This window comes from Etheostoma spectabile, chromosome 18, assembly GCF_008692095.1.
Source record: "Etheostoma spectabile isolate EspeVRDwgs_2016 chromosome 18, UIUC_Espe_1.0, whole genome shotgun sequence".
Lineage (NCBI taxonomy): Eukaryota > Metazoa > Chordata > Actinopteri > Perciformes > Percidae > Etheostoma > Etheostoma spectabile.
Window position 1 is genome coordinate 14,809,409 of NC_045750.1, and position 17,182 is coordinate 14,826,590.

The 17,182-nt window shown below is 44.0% G+C and overlaps 1 protein-coding gene across 3 annotated transcripts in view; it reads right to left on the bottom strand.

Moving 5' to 3' along the window:
* lpin1b (lipin 1b) overlaps nucleotides 1-17,182 on the bottom strand; it is a 25,236-nt gene that overhangs the window by 784 nt on the left and 7,270 nt on the right. For 2 of the 3 annotated variants that reach the window (XM_032543295.1, XM_032543293.1), the window contains exons 2-20: nucleotides 16,128-16,331; nucleotides 9,480-9,580; nucleotides 7,732-8,018; nucleotides 6,667-6,768; nucleotides 6,451-6,568; nucleotides 5,837-6,146; nucleotides 4,256-4,349; nucleotides 3,544-3,728; nucleotides 3,368-3,461; nucleotides 3,053-3,122; nucleotides 2,333-2,425; nucleotides 2,193-2,254; nucleotides 1,958-2,096; nucleotides 1,651-1,799; nucleotides 1,360-1,446; nucleotides 917-1,069; nucleotides 681-795; nucleotides 434-537; nucleotides 1-323 (exon numbers count right to left, since the gene is read on the bottom strand). The exon at nucleotides 1-323 is cut by the window's left edge and continues 784 nt beyond it. In XM_032543295.1, the coding sequence (XP_032399186.1) occupies nucleotides 149-323; nucleotides 434-537; nucleotides 681-795; nucleotides 917-1,069; nucleotides 1,360-1,446; nucleotides 1,651-1,799; nucleotides 1,958-2,096; nucleotides 2,193-2,254; nucleotides 2,333-2,425; nucleotides 3,053-3,122; nucleotides 3,368-3,461; nucleotides 3,544-3,728; nucleotides 4,256-4,349; nucleotides 5,837-6,146; nucleotides 6,451-6,568; nucleotides 6,667-6,768; nucleotides 7,732-8,018; nucleotides 9,480-9,569 (2,427 nt within the window). In that variant the 5' untranslated portion in view covers nucleotides 9,570-9,580; nucleotides 16,128-16,331 and the 3' untranslated portion in view covers nucleotides 1-148. Of the gene's footprint in view, nucleotides 324-433; nucleotides 538-680; nucleotides 796-916; nucleotides 1,070-1,359; nucleotides 1,447-1,650; nucleotides 1,800-1,957; nucleotides 2,097-2,192; nucleotides 2,255-2,332; nucleotides 2,426-3,052; nucleotides 3,123-3,367; nucleotides 3,462-3,543; nucleotides 3,729-4,255; nucleotides 4,350-5,836; nucleotides 6,147-6,450; nucleotides 6,569-6,666; nucleotides 6,769-7,731; nucleotides 8,019-9,479; nucleotides 9,581-16,125; nucleotides 16,332-17,182 lie in introns of all 3 variants that reach the window. The other variant, XM_032543296.1, reaches the window with a different exon arrangement.

Below are 17,182 nucleotides of genomic sequence, written 5' to 3' on the forward strand. Positions count from 1 at the left end.
CTCTCTCTCTCTCTCTCTCTCTCTCTTGCTCGCTCTGTGATCACAAAATGCTACATCATCTACATACATCTCGACAGATTCACGTCACACACATGTTCACGCCATCAGTGCTGGGCCTGCTAGGAGCCGGTCAGCAGGCCCCGGGGAGTCAGCTGCTGGGACGGGGAGACTGTGGAGGTGTAGTTCCCTGATGGTCCACCCGAGGGAGCTGCTGCCTCCAGTAGGTGAAGTGGCTGTAGGTGTCTGAGCAGGGGAAGTCTGAGGAGGAGGCCCGCATCTTCAGAGGAAACACGTGGTCCACCACCTCACCCAGACGGACGTAACTGAAGAGACGAGACAAGGAGATATAACAATCAGACATGAAGCGCACGTGAGCAAACCAAGCCTTTGTTTCCTCCTAGAATATATCATGTAAACCGGATGCGGTACTTACGATGAGATGTTGGTCTTAGCATGCTCCTGCACTAGCTCTCCTTTAGGGTTTACTGTAAAAATTCTATTTAGAGGCACTCCTACTTCTTTATAGGAATATACATCCTGCAAATATAAATGAGAATTGAGTGTTAGGAATAATGTTTATCTAAATTACATGCATTTATGCAAAAAATATACAGCAAAGATGGCTTCAATTTTTAACCAAAAAACTCCAGATTAAGCAAATTGTATATGTGTGTGCGTACCGTTGGTCTGTTGCCAAAGGCTGCGTAGAATGGCTGTGTGTTGGGGTAGAAGAGGTTCTTGATATCGTTGAGACACTCCACCTTGAATTTCTCTGGTTTCTTCTCGATCACTTCCCTGTCAAACACAAACGATGTAACCAACAATCAGCCGGGTACAACAATACTCAAGTCTTGTGTGTGTTTGTGTGTGTGTGTGTGTGTGTGTGTGTGTGTGTGTGTGTGTGAGTGAGACAGACCTGTGCAGAGCTGAAAACAGGCTGCTCGGGCTGAGAAGGACGGGGCCTATAGGAAGCATGGTGCCTCTCTCGTTGACCCAGTGTAGGTAACCTCTGGTCATGTCAGCCATGCCGATAGCTCGAGCTGAGCAATACAGGAACTTGTAGCCATTTCTGACGGAGAGAGAGAGAGAGAGAGAGAGAGAGAGAGAGAGAGAGAGAGAGAGGGAAAGAGAGAGAGAGAGGGAAAGAGAGAGAGAGAGAAAAAGAAGAAAAACAAGCACGTGTATTAATATGATCCCTTAATGACAACAAATCAGAGCATTTTTCAGAGCTTCTTTTGGCCTGTTTAATGGAAAATACATATAGTATTTTCAAGCAATGTGTGCCTTTTGCGCTTTGCTTTGCTTGAAACTATTCAAAGCAATTCACTTCTGACACTGGGTTAGTAAATTAGTCCTTACTGGCTGACTTTGTGGTAGAGGTGTGCAATGCCCTGGTGGGTCCAGTCTTTCCCCAGTGTGGGCAGGATATGACCCAGTGTGTCCGACCTGGAAATACACAGCACCAAAATGACATTGTGACATGTGAGCCCAGGTTAATGTACAGTACAGTATGTACCGCACACAGCTTGTAGATGACCCTGTCATCTTGGGCCATATATATATACATTTTCACCCCAATCCAAGCTGTTATACAAACTGTATAGTAAAGGTGGCCGTAAAAGTATGTGTGTATTCACATGTATCACAAACCTGGTGATGGTTCCATCTATGTCAGAGATAATGATCTTGTCGTCCCAGTTCCAGAGGTAGATGGTGCCCTGACAGCGGCAGGTTCCCTGGTACTGAGTGGTCACGCTGAACACAACATCGTTAGGACCATCCTGCAGCTGGAGAGACAGCTGTTTGTGTGTGAGTGTGTGTGTGTGTGTGCATGTGAGAGGGAGGGAGTGAGAGAGAGAAAGAGGGAGAATAAGAAATACTACATGGAGGTAAACATGATGGCTATAATAAACAAAGCAGTTCAAAGTCTGCAGTGTATTCATTCCAAACTCCTCACCAGCTGCTCTGATGTGAGTCGGAGTGTTTTCTTATAAGTCACGCCTCCTGGTGTGAGCCCAGGCTCTGATTGGATGGCGGCAGAGCTCTGTTTGGCTGCCCTGTGGTCTTCATCACTAGAGGACGACTCTTCTTTGTGTCTGACGTCAGACAGGTTGACAATGTGTTAAAAGGATGTTTAGTCTTGTCAGTTATGGACGAGGGTATTTTCTGGCATTGAATGGGGGACTCCTCACCTGCTTGATATTTTCCCAGCCTGCTCATCATAGCCACAGGCCCCACGCTCAGAGACGGAATCCTACAGGAGGACAAACTGTGTTAATCTGCTTTACTCACTCATTTAGTGGAACTTTATCAACAGATGAGAAGAAATTACCGATTTGGTGCTGCTGTTTCTGCCTCGCCAGGAGAACCACCACCTCCCTCCTTTCTTGGGCATCTTCTCCTTCATGATGTTCTCCACTGCAGCCTGGGGCAGAGCACACACAACCCCAAACAACCAAATACACAACACCGTAAAAAAACACACTCAAAAATGAACTTAAGCCAAACCAGACTTTAAATCAACAAACAGTAACACAGAAGCAACAATGTGTCTGCGGTTGGAATGGGGAAAACAAAGCATGCATGGCGCTTGGAAGTTTGATACGGGACAAAGAATGTGGAAGGTAGAGAAAGTAAAAACAGGAGAAAGAGGCAAAAAAGTGACTAACGTACTGAGCTGTAGCCCAGCACACCAGTCAGACAACAGAGAAGAAACTCTAAGGCTGAGTGAATATAACTGAGGCAAGAGGACTGATGAATGGATGGATGGATGCACCAATGGGATGGGAAGGGAGGGCAACAGAGGGGAAGACAAAGTTTAAGGAGAACAGATTCAGTGGATGTTTGTCACAACATAACGTCTGTCTGAGGCTGCAACAACAGAACATTTAGACTGTACATTTATAGATTGCACATAAGTATTTAAAGTGCATAGGGATACACACATACATACATGGTGCAGTACCAGCTTCACTCAAAAGGGGGAGTTGTATTCATGTAGCACAACCACAGTCTGAGTCATTAGTTTCTGTGCTGTGTATCAATTTCTTACCTTTGGCAGCGGTTTCTGAAAGGCCTGCATAGCCAGCATAAGTGGAGCCGCAGAGCTCCAATTATAGTATCTGAGGGAGAAAAGAAAATGTATTTTTATCAACTTCATAACCATAGCAAGAAACAGGTTGTCAGCCGAATGCCTTTGCAAAAATCTCTTTATGAGCCAAAACAATCGTGCAGACACTGCAGTTTCTTCTGCAATGTGTGGCAGTTCAATCTGTAAAGCATACAGTGGATTATAAACTGCTTATAGCCTGCTGATTTTACTATATTTAGACACAAACATGTTCTCACTCTAGCAATTGTGTCTTACTTGGAGCCAATTTTCACGACCAAGTTGGGGTCGTCGATGATGGAGGGGTTTTCCGAAAACTGCTGGTAAGAGATGATCTTCTCATGGAACTGCTCTGGAAGGACAATTTCATGTTCAGTTCCCCTTTTTTCACAGTTTACAGCACGGTGCATGATGTTCGCGGGTCAGCATCTTACCTTTAGTGATCTCCCTGTTGTCATTGAGTCCTCCACACAAGGAGATGGTGATGGACGGCATGTCAGCCAACGGGTCGCTGTAGCTGTCCACCCCGCTGTCCCCTCCAGAGCTGAGCGACTGTGGGGACAGACTGCTGCTGTGGAGGCCCGGGTCTGAGATGCTCCTCACTGCTGCACCACCGTCACTTCAGAGGACAAGTGTTGTGTTCAGTAGTGGAAGCAGTATTCAGATCCTTTACTTAAGTAAAAGTACTCACTGTAAAAAAATACTCCGTTACAAGTAAAAGTCCGGCATTGAAAATGTTACTAAAGTAAAAGTAGGAAAGTATATTCAGGAAAAGGTGTTTAAAGTTTTAAAATGCAGAAAAATCCTCACATTTTAGAAATTTGTAGTTTAATCGTCTAATCATTTCAGCTGTACTTGTAAGCCTATATATATTGTTGGGTTTTTTGTTTTACAATAAAACATGTTACTGTTTAAACTGTATAAAAAAGTGTTTTGTGTGCAAACTCTTTCTTTTCTGTAAAAGTAACTAGTAACTATAGCTGTCAGGTTAATAAAGTGGAGTAGAAAGTACAAAGTGGCATGAAAAGAAAGTACCTTAAATTTGTGCTTAAGTACAGTACGTGAGTAAATGTACTTAGTTACATTCCACCACTGTTTTTTTTACGCATTGTTAAGCTCAATACGATAAGTTTGACTCTGTCATACCTCTTAGGGAAATAAAGGGCCGCCACTTCAGGCTCGAGCTCTGTGATGTCATCCAGGTAAATTCCATCAGCACCAAGATGGCGGCTTCTCTTGTCTGCAACAGAGAGGCGACTTTTTCAATTGTCGATGTATTCTTGTATTTGCTTTTCTCTTGGGTTTACTCATGACAAAATCATTTGACAACTTGGTTTTCTTCTAGCCATACATTATTTTGCTGTATTTCGTTTGTGTCAAACCATAAAAGGCTTTTTTAAAACCAGTAGATTGGGTTGGGTGATTTTAACACCACAAACTGAATGCCACTGCGCTAAACAGCAAAGGAGAGAACTACAGCTGACAGCTTAAACCCTCAGCAAATGCACTGATGGCTGCTTAGATCATCAACTCTAGGCAAGGCAAGGCAAGGCAAGGCAGCTTTATTTGTATAGCACTTCCAACAGGGCAATTCAAAGTGTTTACATAAAAATCATTAAAACAGATAAACAAAAAAGTCAAAAAGTTAAAAATCATAAGCATTAAAAATCAATAGACACATGAATAGACAGTTAAAAACAAATAGAAACATTAGGAACATAAAACACAAGAATAAAAGTTACAGTGCAGCATAAGAAATTTAAAGAAATGAGCATTAATTTAAAGAAAGGCAGCATCAAAAAGAAGGTCTTCAGCCTGATTAAAAGAACTGAGAGTAGCAGCGGATCTACAGGTTTTGGGAGTTATTCCAGATATGAGAGCATAGAAACTGAAAGCTGCTTCTGTTTAGTTCTGACTCTGGGGACAGAAAGTAGACCTGTCCCAGATGACCTGAGAGGTCTGGGGGGTCATAGTGTAGTAGCAGATCAGAAATGTATTTGGACCTAAACCGTTAAGGGATTTATAAACTAGCAAGAGTCTTTGAAATCAATTCTTTGAGACACAGGAAGCCAGTGTAAAGACTTCAGAACTGGAGTGATGTGATCCAGTCTCCGGTCTAGTGAGGACTCGAGCAGCAGCGTTCTGAATCAGCTGCAGCTGCTGATTGATTTTTTAGGGAGACCTGTAAAGACCCCGTTACAGTAGTCAAGTCACTGAAGATGAAAGCATGGACCAGTTTTTCCAAGTCCTGTTGACAATAAGTCCTTTAACCCTTGATATGTTCTTAAGGTGATAGTAGGCTGACTTTGTTATTGTCTTAATGTGGCTGTTAAAGTTCAGGTCTGAGTCCATGACTAACCAAGATTTCTGGCTTGTCTGTTGTTTTTACATTGTTGTTGAAGCGAGCGCAGACTTTTATACGTTCCTCTTTTTTCCAAAAAACAACTACCTCAGTTTTTCCTTCATTAATTTCAGAAAGTTCTGGCACATCCAGTCGTTAATTTGTTTGATGCAGTTAGTCAGTTTTGTATTTGACTATAGTCCCTGGCGATAAGGTATGTAAATTTGTGTGTCATCCGCATACTATGGTAACTTATTTTGTTTTTCCATTATCTGAGCCAGTGGAAGCATGTAGATGTTAAACAGAAGAGGCCCCAGAATGGAGCCTTGCGGAACTCTCCCAAAGGAATGATGCATTGTATTGTGTTGGTGCTCTTTGACTGTTACCTTTTCTTTTGGATGGAGAGTCGGTCTTTCCTGGTGGACGAGACATTGTCTCCTCCATGTCAGATATCATACACGATGTCGGACATCTGGCTGTCTGGGTCTCCATCCTCATGGATTCGGACTCCATCTCAACTGTCTTGTCACTGGTCTCCTCTGTCATTAGCAGTCTGATTGCTGATATTTCTGAGCCGGGTCCGCAGTGTTCCGAAGACGTCCCATCAGTTATCACACGGAAGTGTGTGCTTTCAGAAAAAGGGATGGATACTGGGCACACTGGCGGAGGGTCGGATATCACTGGAAGGAAGGATGGCTAGGAGAGGATCAAACAAAACGAACACATACATATACATATAAATACATATACATATCTAATGTACATATATACATACATATATATCCATATACACATATATACCTACATATATACATATACACATGTATATATACATACATATATACAGTATATATACATATATACATGTACATACATATATACATATATGTATATACATATACATATATTTATACATATATATTATATATATATATATAATATATATATCAAGAGAGTTGTTCTCTCTGTGTATGTATGCACACTGGACACATCTGGTTACCGTGGCAGCCTGTGGCAGCTCTCCCCACGCCCAGTGCATGGTTGGATTCTGATCGTCTGACGGCTGGCTCATTAGTTCAGAGTCGCTCTTGGAAGAGGTGGGATGAGAGTTTCCAGGGCTGAGAGAGGAATAGAGGATAAACCAACTGTTAAAGAGCTGTTTCTTCTGAATAATACCATGTTGGTCTTCATCATACAGTATGAGTGAGTGAAGCACCTCTGAATAGGGCTCCACTCTCCATCTGAACGAGCGTAGATGCCAGTCTGTTTGAAAGAGCCGCCTGTTGTCTCATCTCTTAAAACGTCCCGAGATGAAGTCCTAAAAACACAGAACACATACTGTATATGTACCATATCATTGCATGTTATTATTCTGCATTTTTTTCCATCATGCATTTTGTCTTTTATTTAATGTAATTTAACTTTTCACCCACTTCAGACCCACAGATATCCTGCCTGAACTTGTTGCACTCTGCCTGCACTCAAAACATAACACGTCTTGTAGCTAGAGAATACTGTATTATGATTGAACATATGTGCATATTGTGAGTCCACACACCCAGCCTCCACTATGCCCCCCCCCCCCCCCCCCTTCTCAAAAGTTAACAGACGCAGAAATGGCACATACTATGAAAAGCCCTTGTGGGACTGGCTCTAGTGGCTGTAATTCTGCACCAAGGCTAAATTTTGGGAAAGACACTTCTTTTAGAAAAAGAGATTTTTTTAATAATTAATTATTATTATAATATAATTATAACAATATGTTTACCCATTGCACATCTTTTCTTTAAATAACTGCACTTGCATAAGCTTAGTGTTGTTTTACAGCAGAGATGACCCAGAATTTAGATGTAATGTATCCCACACACACACACATGCAGAGATGAAAATAAATCTGCAGCAGTTATTTACAACAGCTGCTGTATTCATTCATGGGAAATGGACTTAAACACTTCCAGTTTGGGAAGGGCATGGCTCTTATAGCTGCATACCTGACCGGTTTATGCACATACTAGTCTGATTTAGATCAAATACTGCACTGCGCACCAGAGGCCAAGTCACATGTTGGCACAATGCATGCACATGAAACACTACTTCTCCACTTCCAATGCAGCTGCTGTCAAATCTCATTGCGTTGATGCAATATAGTTTTTACCTCACTGCTTCACTGTCCACCCTTTTACCCCCTCCCCCTTGTCACGTGTCCTGCTTTCCCTCTTTTTGCTTTTCTTTATTCTTGTTTTCTTCTGTCTCCTCCTTCCCCTTCTCCACACTTTCTCACCTGCTGCTCTCCATCTTCGTCATTTCATCCGAGCTGATGTCTATGGTGAACATGTCCTCATCCTCGGAGTAGTCCCCACTCTCCTCTCTCCTCAAGCTGTCCGCCCGAGTCTTCTTCCTCCTCTTCCTCCTCTTCTTCGTCACCACACTTCCAGTCGCTCCCGTGCTCCCCGAGCAGCCCAGGGTTTGTATGGTTGGCCCGGAGCATTTCCCCATCAGGGAGGAGCTCATCAGAATGGCTCCGTCTGACAAGATCGGAGAGGTGGCCAGGTAGGACGGAACCACTTCCTGTGATAAATTAGATCAAATACCTTGTAAATTAACATCAAACACAAAATAGAAAATACTACATCCAAAATATCTTCTCTGGCATCCGCCCTGACGATTTCAGTAAGGGGGTTGAAAGAAACATTTTGAAATCTGGAATAACTCCCGCTGGAACCTGAATCTACTACTAATTTACAGACCAAGGAAAATGTGTACAATCCCTGCCAAACTGCCACTTCTCCTTTAAGGAAACCCTTTGCCAGCAAAACCAAACAGCCCATCCAAAACAGACTCTGTTCCTCTTTGTATTTCTTGGAAATACAAACGCTTTCCAGGAGGGTGGCCTGTGGGGGAGTGTAAATGTGTATGTGTGTGTGCAGACATATGACTAGAGAGATAAAAAGAGAGAGGGAGGGAGAGAGGGGGAATTGTGAGAGAGAGAGAGAGAGAGAGAGAGAGAGAGAGAGAGAGAGAGAGGGAATTGTGAGGGATAACCTTCTGATTTGAGGTCTGACAACACTCCCTCCCGTTTTTCTTCCCTGTGCCAAGAAAAAATTGTTCAGCGGCATAAGCCCCCCCCCCCTTCTCTTCCAGGCCTGGGAATCTGACACCACACTGGGGAAAATAATTCACCCACTTCCCCTTATTGGTGCCCCCCACCCGGTCTCAGTAGGTCACCGCTTGTTTGTGTCTTTCAGCTGCACACATCCTCGTGTGCATACCATGACGGCGTAGAGACAATTTATTTTATGATGACAGTACACACAACTTGGCTTTTTAAACCTGAAGCTCAAAAATCTTGGAAAACCAAATGAAAACACTTGATGTTGAAATGAGTCTGCTTTCTACGAACTGAGAAAAAGACAGCCACTTTTTTCAGAGTTTTCCATGAATTTTAAAGTTTTGATTGGTTCTCATGGGCTTCATAAACATAAAAAAATAACAAGTGTAACAATTTTGAGAAAGAGGAGGGCATTTCTTACTACATCTATTACTTACTACCATTTCTCTACACATACGTCCTACTTAAAGGAAAATCCTTAGCCAGGAAACTTAAATCTAGGATGATCCTAAGTCGGTCCGTCATAAGGCCCCATCATTTATTGTAGGTCGTAAAGCCTGGGTTGGTAGATGCTGCATTCAGGACTCATTCACTAACTAATGAACAGAGGAATACTAGTTTGCCAAAAGGAAAGGAAAGAATTCCTGGCCGCTGTGCCAACTCTGCACACAGCGTGACCTTGTTCAAGCTACTACAGTATAACTGCGTCTAAGGAGGAAGGTAGTTTGAATAGCGCTTCTTGGTTGTAAACATGGGTGTGTCTGGGTTACAGGGTGTCAGGGGGGTGGAGACTGATGTGTGTTTTCATTTAAACGTTGATTTTATTTGAATCAATGTCTGCCATTTAACAGATCTTGAATTACACTTTGAACTAGAGCATCTTGCATAGCCGCTCATTGCTCAGTTATAGCCGTGCTTACCTCATCATTTTCTGTTTCCTGCACAAAGAATGCTTCTCCGTTGTCCCCAAGCTTCATATGGAGATTCACTGGTTCTCCATTGATCTCCATGTTGTTACGACCTGGCCCGTTGTTAAAGATGGGCGTAACATAAACAAGGATGAATGTGGATAATCAAAGACAGAGGGCAAACAGGTTGTAGTAAATTAAAGGAAGTTTACACTCAATAAACAAACACAAAGAGAGATAATGGGTGCTGCCTAATAAACAAGGATTACCTAAACAAACCAAAGAAGCACAGCACCCATTAACTTATTAAATATAATAAAGATAACAAAAGACCAAAAAACAAGGCTTAACACAAAATAGGTTTAACTAGCTTTCTAATAAACAATGTTTCTAGCAAAATAGTTTCTCAAACAATTCTAGCACATAGCTTCTCAAACAACACTCTAACAAAATAGTTTCTCAACATCTCTCACAAGTTCAAACAATCTCTAGCACAATGGTTTCTCAAACATCTCTAGCACAATGGTTTCTCAAACAATCTCTAGCACAATGGTTCTCAAACAATCTCTAGCACAATGGTTTCTCAAACAATCTCTAGCAGGACCGGTGTGCAGACTGAACGAACGTTCAGCCGCGGGACTGAAGGATCCCAGCTCTTTTTAAACTCTCCCGGTGTCTGTTGGAGGATGTTGATTGGCCGGATCTCCAGCAGCCGCGCCAATCCACAGCAGGGCCTGGAACAGGGAAGTGGGCGGAGCCATCACGCCAGCCAATCCTCTCCGGGCAACCACACAGACTGATTTACATCTCTGAAACACAAGTGCTAAACTATCCCAAAAAGGCAGGAGCCGTAACACCCTCCCCCTTAAAATGCAAGCCACAGGACTTGATATCATAACAGAACACATAATAACAGCATCACAACCTAGAAAAGCATCAGCTACCACTTGTCAGAGCCTTTCTATGAAGTATTTTAGTTGTAATCCTGCACAAGCAGAGCCCAGGCATGAGTCGCTGGTTGTGGTTGAACATGCGAGACAGGAAACAAGGGGATTATGATCAGTGTACACAACGACAGGCAGAGCAGTAGATCCACATAGACTTCAAAATGCTGAGAGATAACAACAGAGCAAGAGTTTCCTTTTCAATGGTGGATTGCTTTGGTGTCTGTTGAACTTACGCGGTAATATGCTACAGGATGATCAACTCCATCCATCCCTTCGTAACAGAACAGCCCCTGCACCCACGCGTGGCGTCACTCAAGTGTAAATGGTTTGGAAAAGCTAGGCGCAGCGAGCACAGGAGATGACTGAGCAACGCTTTAACGCATCGAATGCAACCTGACATTCCTGAGTCCACACGAAGTCTACTTTAGGACTTGTTAGACTGGTTAGAGGATGAGCAACACTGGAGAAGTTACGACAGTAACTCCTGTAATAACCAGCCATCCCCAAAAATTGTCGCAACGCTTTCGTGTTTGGGGATGGACAATCTCTAATAGGGAACTTTAGCTCAATAGGTCGCACCTGAACCTGTCCTACCTGCTGTCCAAGATACGTAACGGTAGCTTTCCCAAATTCACATTTAGCTAAATTTAGGGTCAGCGTGGCGCGGGCCAAACGTTCAAAGACCTTCTCCAACACGCTCATGTGTTTTTCCCATGTCTCTGCATAAATCAACAAATCATCCAAATAGGCGTTACAGTTGGGCAAGCCTACTAACACAGTGTCAACTAACCTCTGAAATGTAGCGGGTGCATTGCACATACCAAAAGCCATAACCTTGTATTGACAGAAGTTATCAGGGGTAACAAAGGCAGAAATTTCAGCGGCACGGTCCGTTAAAGGTACCTGCCAGTAACCCTTTAATAAGTCTAGTTTACTGACAAACTTGGCGGCACCCAAATTGTCAATACAGTCCTCCATCCGCGGGAGGGGATACGAATCTTTGACTGTGACGGCGTTTACTTTACGGAAGTCTGTAATGAACCTTGGAGTCCCATCGGGCTTAGCTTCCACCAAACAAGGGGAACTCCAAGAGCTGGCGCTTACAGTGGCTAATCCGTTTTTAAGGAGATACTCTACCTCCTGTTTCATCAGTTCTCGCTTAAACGGGTTAACGCGATAAGCATGCTGCTTAATCGGACGCGCATCTTGCACGTCTATGTCATGTTTAAGCACTTTAGTGCAGGACGGAATATCACTGAACAAACACTGGTATCGGCTAACTAAACTCTCTATATCCTCTTGTTGTGCTGCAGTTAAACGTACTAACTGTGTCAACAAGTTATCGAGTGCCGCTGAATTAGGAAGACACGCAGCCATAAGTGGTGGGACACGTATATCGTCTTCATAAGGAGTGTCAGTCACAATAAGGGCAGCAACCCTGTGACAGGTATGAACAGCAGACGAAGCTGGAACATCAGCTGTATGATAACGTTTGAGCATGTTTACATGACAAACTCGGTTTTTGCGTCTACGGTCAGGAGTACTAAGCACATAATTAGTGTCACTAAGTCTGTCTTTAATGACATAAGGTCCTGCAAACTTTGCAGATAGGCCTGAAGTCGGAGTGGGCAACAATGCCAAAACCTGATCTCCTGGTTCAAATTGACGGCGCACAGCTGAGCGGTCGTAGTAACGTTTCATCGTGGTTTGTGATTTCCTAAGGCTGTCTTTAGCGAGAGCATTAGCACGCCGCAAACGCTCGCGGAACTTACGGACATAATCTAGTATTTTCTGTTTGGGAGACGCTTCACAGAATAATATTTGATCATGCAGAGATTTAAGTGGGCCGCGGGGCGTGTGAGCAAAAACAAGTTCAGCCGGGCTGAATCCAATAGATTCTTGGACTGCATCTCGAGCGGCAAATAACACAAACGAAATCCCCTCATCCCACTGTTTATCTGTCTCTAAACAATATTTCCGGAGCATGGACTTTAATGTCTGATGCCAGCGCTCTAGAGCGCCTTGTGACTCAGGGTGGTAGGCAGACGACACAACATGCTGTATTTTTAAAGTTTCAAGTATCTGGTTGAAAAGTCCAGACTGGAAGTTAGACCCTTGGTCAGTCGTGATCACCTTCGGTAAACCAACGTGGAAAAAAAACTTTGTCAAAGCTTTAACAACTGAGGCGGTGATTTTCGAAGCGGAATGGCTTCTGGAAAGCGAGTTGCGGTACATAATAGTCAGCAATATTGATTTCCGTTTTTTGTTCGAGGCACGGAACAACGCAGTCAATAATTATGCGCTCGAAGGGCTTCCAACACAGGAATAGGATGTAATGGCGCGGGAGGGACAGCTGGTTAGGCTTCCCCACAATCTGGCACACATGACATTTCGACAATGTTTAGCAACGTCCGATTTAAGCGAGGCCAATAAAATGCCTTAGAATAGAACGATATGTCTTGTTTACCCAAATGCCCAGCCATTTACCTTCATGTGCCACGGATAACACGTGTGTCGGCAGAAAACAGGTACCACTATCTGATAAACGAATCACAATCTGAATCACTATTCAACAATGAGCACCACTTACGAACCAACACGTCACCATCAAAAAGGTATGCTACTTTCTCACCTGTTGCTCTGCTGTCACTCACCACTTTTGCATAACAATCCGTCAGTGTAGGATCCACTCTCTGCAGTTCACTGAAATGGGCTCTTGTGACTGGGAAGGTTTCATCTCCAGCTAAACATGGCAAAACAGGGTCAGCTGTTTGCGGTTGCCCGTCGGCCACATTTGAAGATTCGGTTCCAGGACTCTCACATTCCTCCTTGGTCTCAGAAAAAATAGAAGGAAACATTGTGTCAGATAAGGAGTACATGTTAGTGTCCTTTTCAAGCTCTCGTGCACGCGCACGAGTAACAGCGCAGGCCGAAAACACATTCAGCGGAGCCTCATTAAGCTGTTGGGTCACAATACATGGAGGTTGGTCTAAGACTTCCAAAGTGGCGTAACTACCTCCAGGAATCATTACCCATTAAGACCGTTACACCTGAATCGGCAGTTCGTCGCACACTGCAATAGGAAATGACCTGTGACAAGGGGAGACGGATGTAATATAGTGTAGGGTGCGGCACATATCCCATCTCGACTCCTCGGAGTATAGCACTAAAACCACAAGCAGAATTGTTAGAAAAAGGCCACTGGTGCAAGGATTACAGACTGTGAGCAAGCAGTATCTCTCAATACACGCACAGAACATTCATCACCTGTCTCACCCGTTAGCGACACTTTGGCGTCAAACACAAAGGGCTTAAAACAATCATCAATTGGCTGAGCTAATGAGCGTGTGTTCACACAGCCAAGATCTGCTTTGATTAACCCCACTCCTTTTGGTTGAGTAGATCGAGAAGACTGATCCCTCTGTTTCAGAACGTGACAATTAGCAATCACATGTCCTACTTTATGACAGTAAAAACATTCCCTCTCCTCCTTTTTTGTCGGAGTACGAACCGTGGCTGAGTTCAGTGGAGGGGTCGAAGCACGACGTGGCTGTTCCACTGGAACAAAAGCAGATTTGTGTGTCAATACATACTCATCAGCCAACATAGCAGCAGCAGAAATGTTATTTACCTTTTGTTCATTCAGGTATATCACAATGCGATCTGGTAAACATCTTTTGAAATCTTCCAATAGAACCAATTCCCTTAAAGCACTATAATCAGTGACTTTACAAGTTTGGCACCACTTATCAAATAGCGCTGCTTTCTCACGGACAAACTCGAGGTGCGTCTGTACAGACGTTTTTCTGTGATTTCTAAACTTTTGTCTGTACGCTTCAGGCACGAGCTCATAGGTTTGTAGTATCGCAGATTTCACAGTCTCATAATCTAAACTCTCTTCTACAGGTAAGGAAGCGATAGCAGCTTGAGCCTTACCATGGACTTTACACTGAAGTAGGAGTGTCCAAACCTCAGGTGGCCAGTGCAGTGCCGTAGCAATTCTCTCAAACACGTTAAAATAGGAATCAACCTCGCTCTCACGGAATGTAGGGACAAAAGATACATTTTTACCAATATCAAATACTATTTTAGGTATTGGTGTAGCAGTGGTGGAGGGGGATGCCATACCTGAACCTTGGGAAGCAATCTGCCCTGCGTCAGAGACTTCCAGCTCTAGTCGACGCAGCCTCACTGCCGTGCGCCTCAATCTCCATGGCTTTACCTCAACTGGCTGCATTGCCTCTGGTGCTCTTTATCCTGAGCCTCCATTTGCAACCGGGGAGGCGGACTTTCAGCCGTGCCTCGTCCCTGGAGCCAGTACCGCTCTGCGGGGATGGGTCATACCTGGGCAGAGTAAACAGGGGTTTCCAGCTCACCTGCCCTGGCGCCCTCCTGGCGACTATTGAGGTTTCAGCGTCTGTAGGATGATTGGCAAAGGTACAGCAGGCTTGGTTGTTCAGTTACCTCCAGCCCCTATCCACCAAGCCACCAAAACCCTATCTCTAAGTTCCTTTTTTACCAAGATTTAGATATATCAAGACTGAAGTGAGACCACTAAAGCTATAGGTCATCCTTCCTACAATTGTGAAGTTGGGAAAGAGTAGGTTGTTCCAAAAATTTCTCCAAACAAAACTTTTCTGCCATGTGGGACTCAAGTAGCCAGCTGCACCCTTCCGTAACCAATTAACCCTTTCAATCCACACTACCCCTCATACCGTTTTGTCTCGTTTTACCACATTCTCCAATTTGTTTAATAATTTAGGGCCAACCAATTAATCAATAACGTCAACCAGTTACCAATTAACGTAGTTAGATCCCGGACGAGCCCCCATATGTTACGACCTGGCCCGTTGTTAAAGATGGGCGTAACATAAACAAGGATGAATGTGGGTTAATCAAAGACAGAGGGCAACAAGGTTGTAGTAAATTAAAGGAAGTTTAATCACTTCAATAAACAAACACAAAGAGAGATAATGGGTGCTGCCTAATAAACAAGGATTATCCTAAACAAACCAAAGAAGCACAGCACCCATTAACTTATTAAATATAATACAGATAACAAAAGACCAAAAAACAAAGGCTTAACACAAAATAGGATTTAACTAGCTTTCTAATAACAATTGTTTCTAGCAAAATAGTTTCTCAAACAATCTCTAGCACAATAGCTTCTCAAACAACACTCTCTAACAAAATAGTTTCTCAAACAATCTCTAGCACAATGGTTTCTCAAACAATCTCTAGCACAATGGTTCTCAAACAATCTTAGCACAGTTCTAAACAATCCTAACAATGGTTTTCAAACAATCTCTAGACAATGGTTTCTCAACAATCTCTAGCAGGACCGTGTGGCAGACTGAACTGAACGTTCAGCCGGCGGACTGAGGATCCCAGCCTTTTTAAACTCTCCCGGTGTCTGTTGGAGGATGTGATTGGCCGGATCTCCAGCAGCCGCGCCAATCCACAGCGGGCCTGGAACAGGGAAGTGGCGGAGCCATCACGCAGCCAATCCTCTCCGGGCAACCACACAGACTGATTTACCACATCTCTGAAACACAAGTGCTAAACTATCCCCAAAAAGGCAGGAGCCGTAACAATGTCCACCTGGAGGACCAGAAAAAGGGGCAAAAGAAGGGGGGGGAAACACGACTTTAAACATCAAGCACCTGAAAGTCCACAATTTTCTCAATGTGACAACAAAAGAAGTTACCCATACCACTTTCTCTCGGGAGCGGAGGACTCCCATTTTGCCGAAGCGGACATGGAAAGGTGAGCACTGCAGGGATCCATCGGGCTGTCTCACTACGATGACGTCAATGCAGCCAGAAAGGGTGGCGGGATTGAGGCCTCGGTACAGCTCTTTGACCTGGACAAACACCTGGCCCGCCAACTGGCCCACGTAGTTCATGGTCTGGCGGGTCTGTGGGAAAAGGGGACAAGACGTGACAGAAGAATGTCCTTAGCAATTTAAACTATAAACTACATCCATACCAAAAGGTCCAGATTTGCTACCTAATATAGTCTTGATCACTAAGCCCCACAATACTGTCTAAAACTCAGTCAACCTTCAGAGGAGGAGGCGTTGATAAAGCAGGATCTGCTGTGACATTCTTCAGTCTGTCAATCAAACCACCGATGACGCATAACTCTCCCTCCGGGGCATGGGGTGAAGTTATTCCAATGCTCTGATCTGACGTTTGAGCTAGGGAAAGAGGACACAGGCTGTTTCCGGTTCAGTACAACTTGTACTGTAGTTTCTCCCCAGGACTGTCTGTGGCCTACATACTGTGGCAAGAACCTGTTGCCACTTTGACCTTGCCACCTTCGTCTCCCATTCCTTCATGATGAGTGTTGAAATCCTATCCGACTGTTTTTCATTCAACAGGCCCAGGCAACATAGGTCAAAGGACAAACCAAGTTTGACCAGTTGGTGCTAGGTGATCATAACCTTCCATGAGGGTTATTGGCTGAGCGGAGGCGTCATGGGAACTCGGAGACATGTAAGATGTGAATGTCGCCAATAAGGTTAAGGATACTGTTAGGTAAAACCTACACTCAACACATTAGTCTGAACAAGATGAGTTACTCCGGCATCGTGTAAGGTTGCTCATTAACTATGCCCATGTAGCTGAGCTGCACCAATCACATCGGTGTATCTGATGTAGGCGGGCCAAAGGCAAGCTGACAGACATTTAATCTACCAGTTAGCTCCGCTGGTAGCTAAACGTATGGGGCTCTGGATACGTCACCCTGTGTGTTGTTGTGATTGGT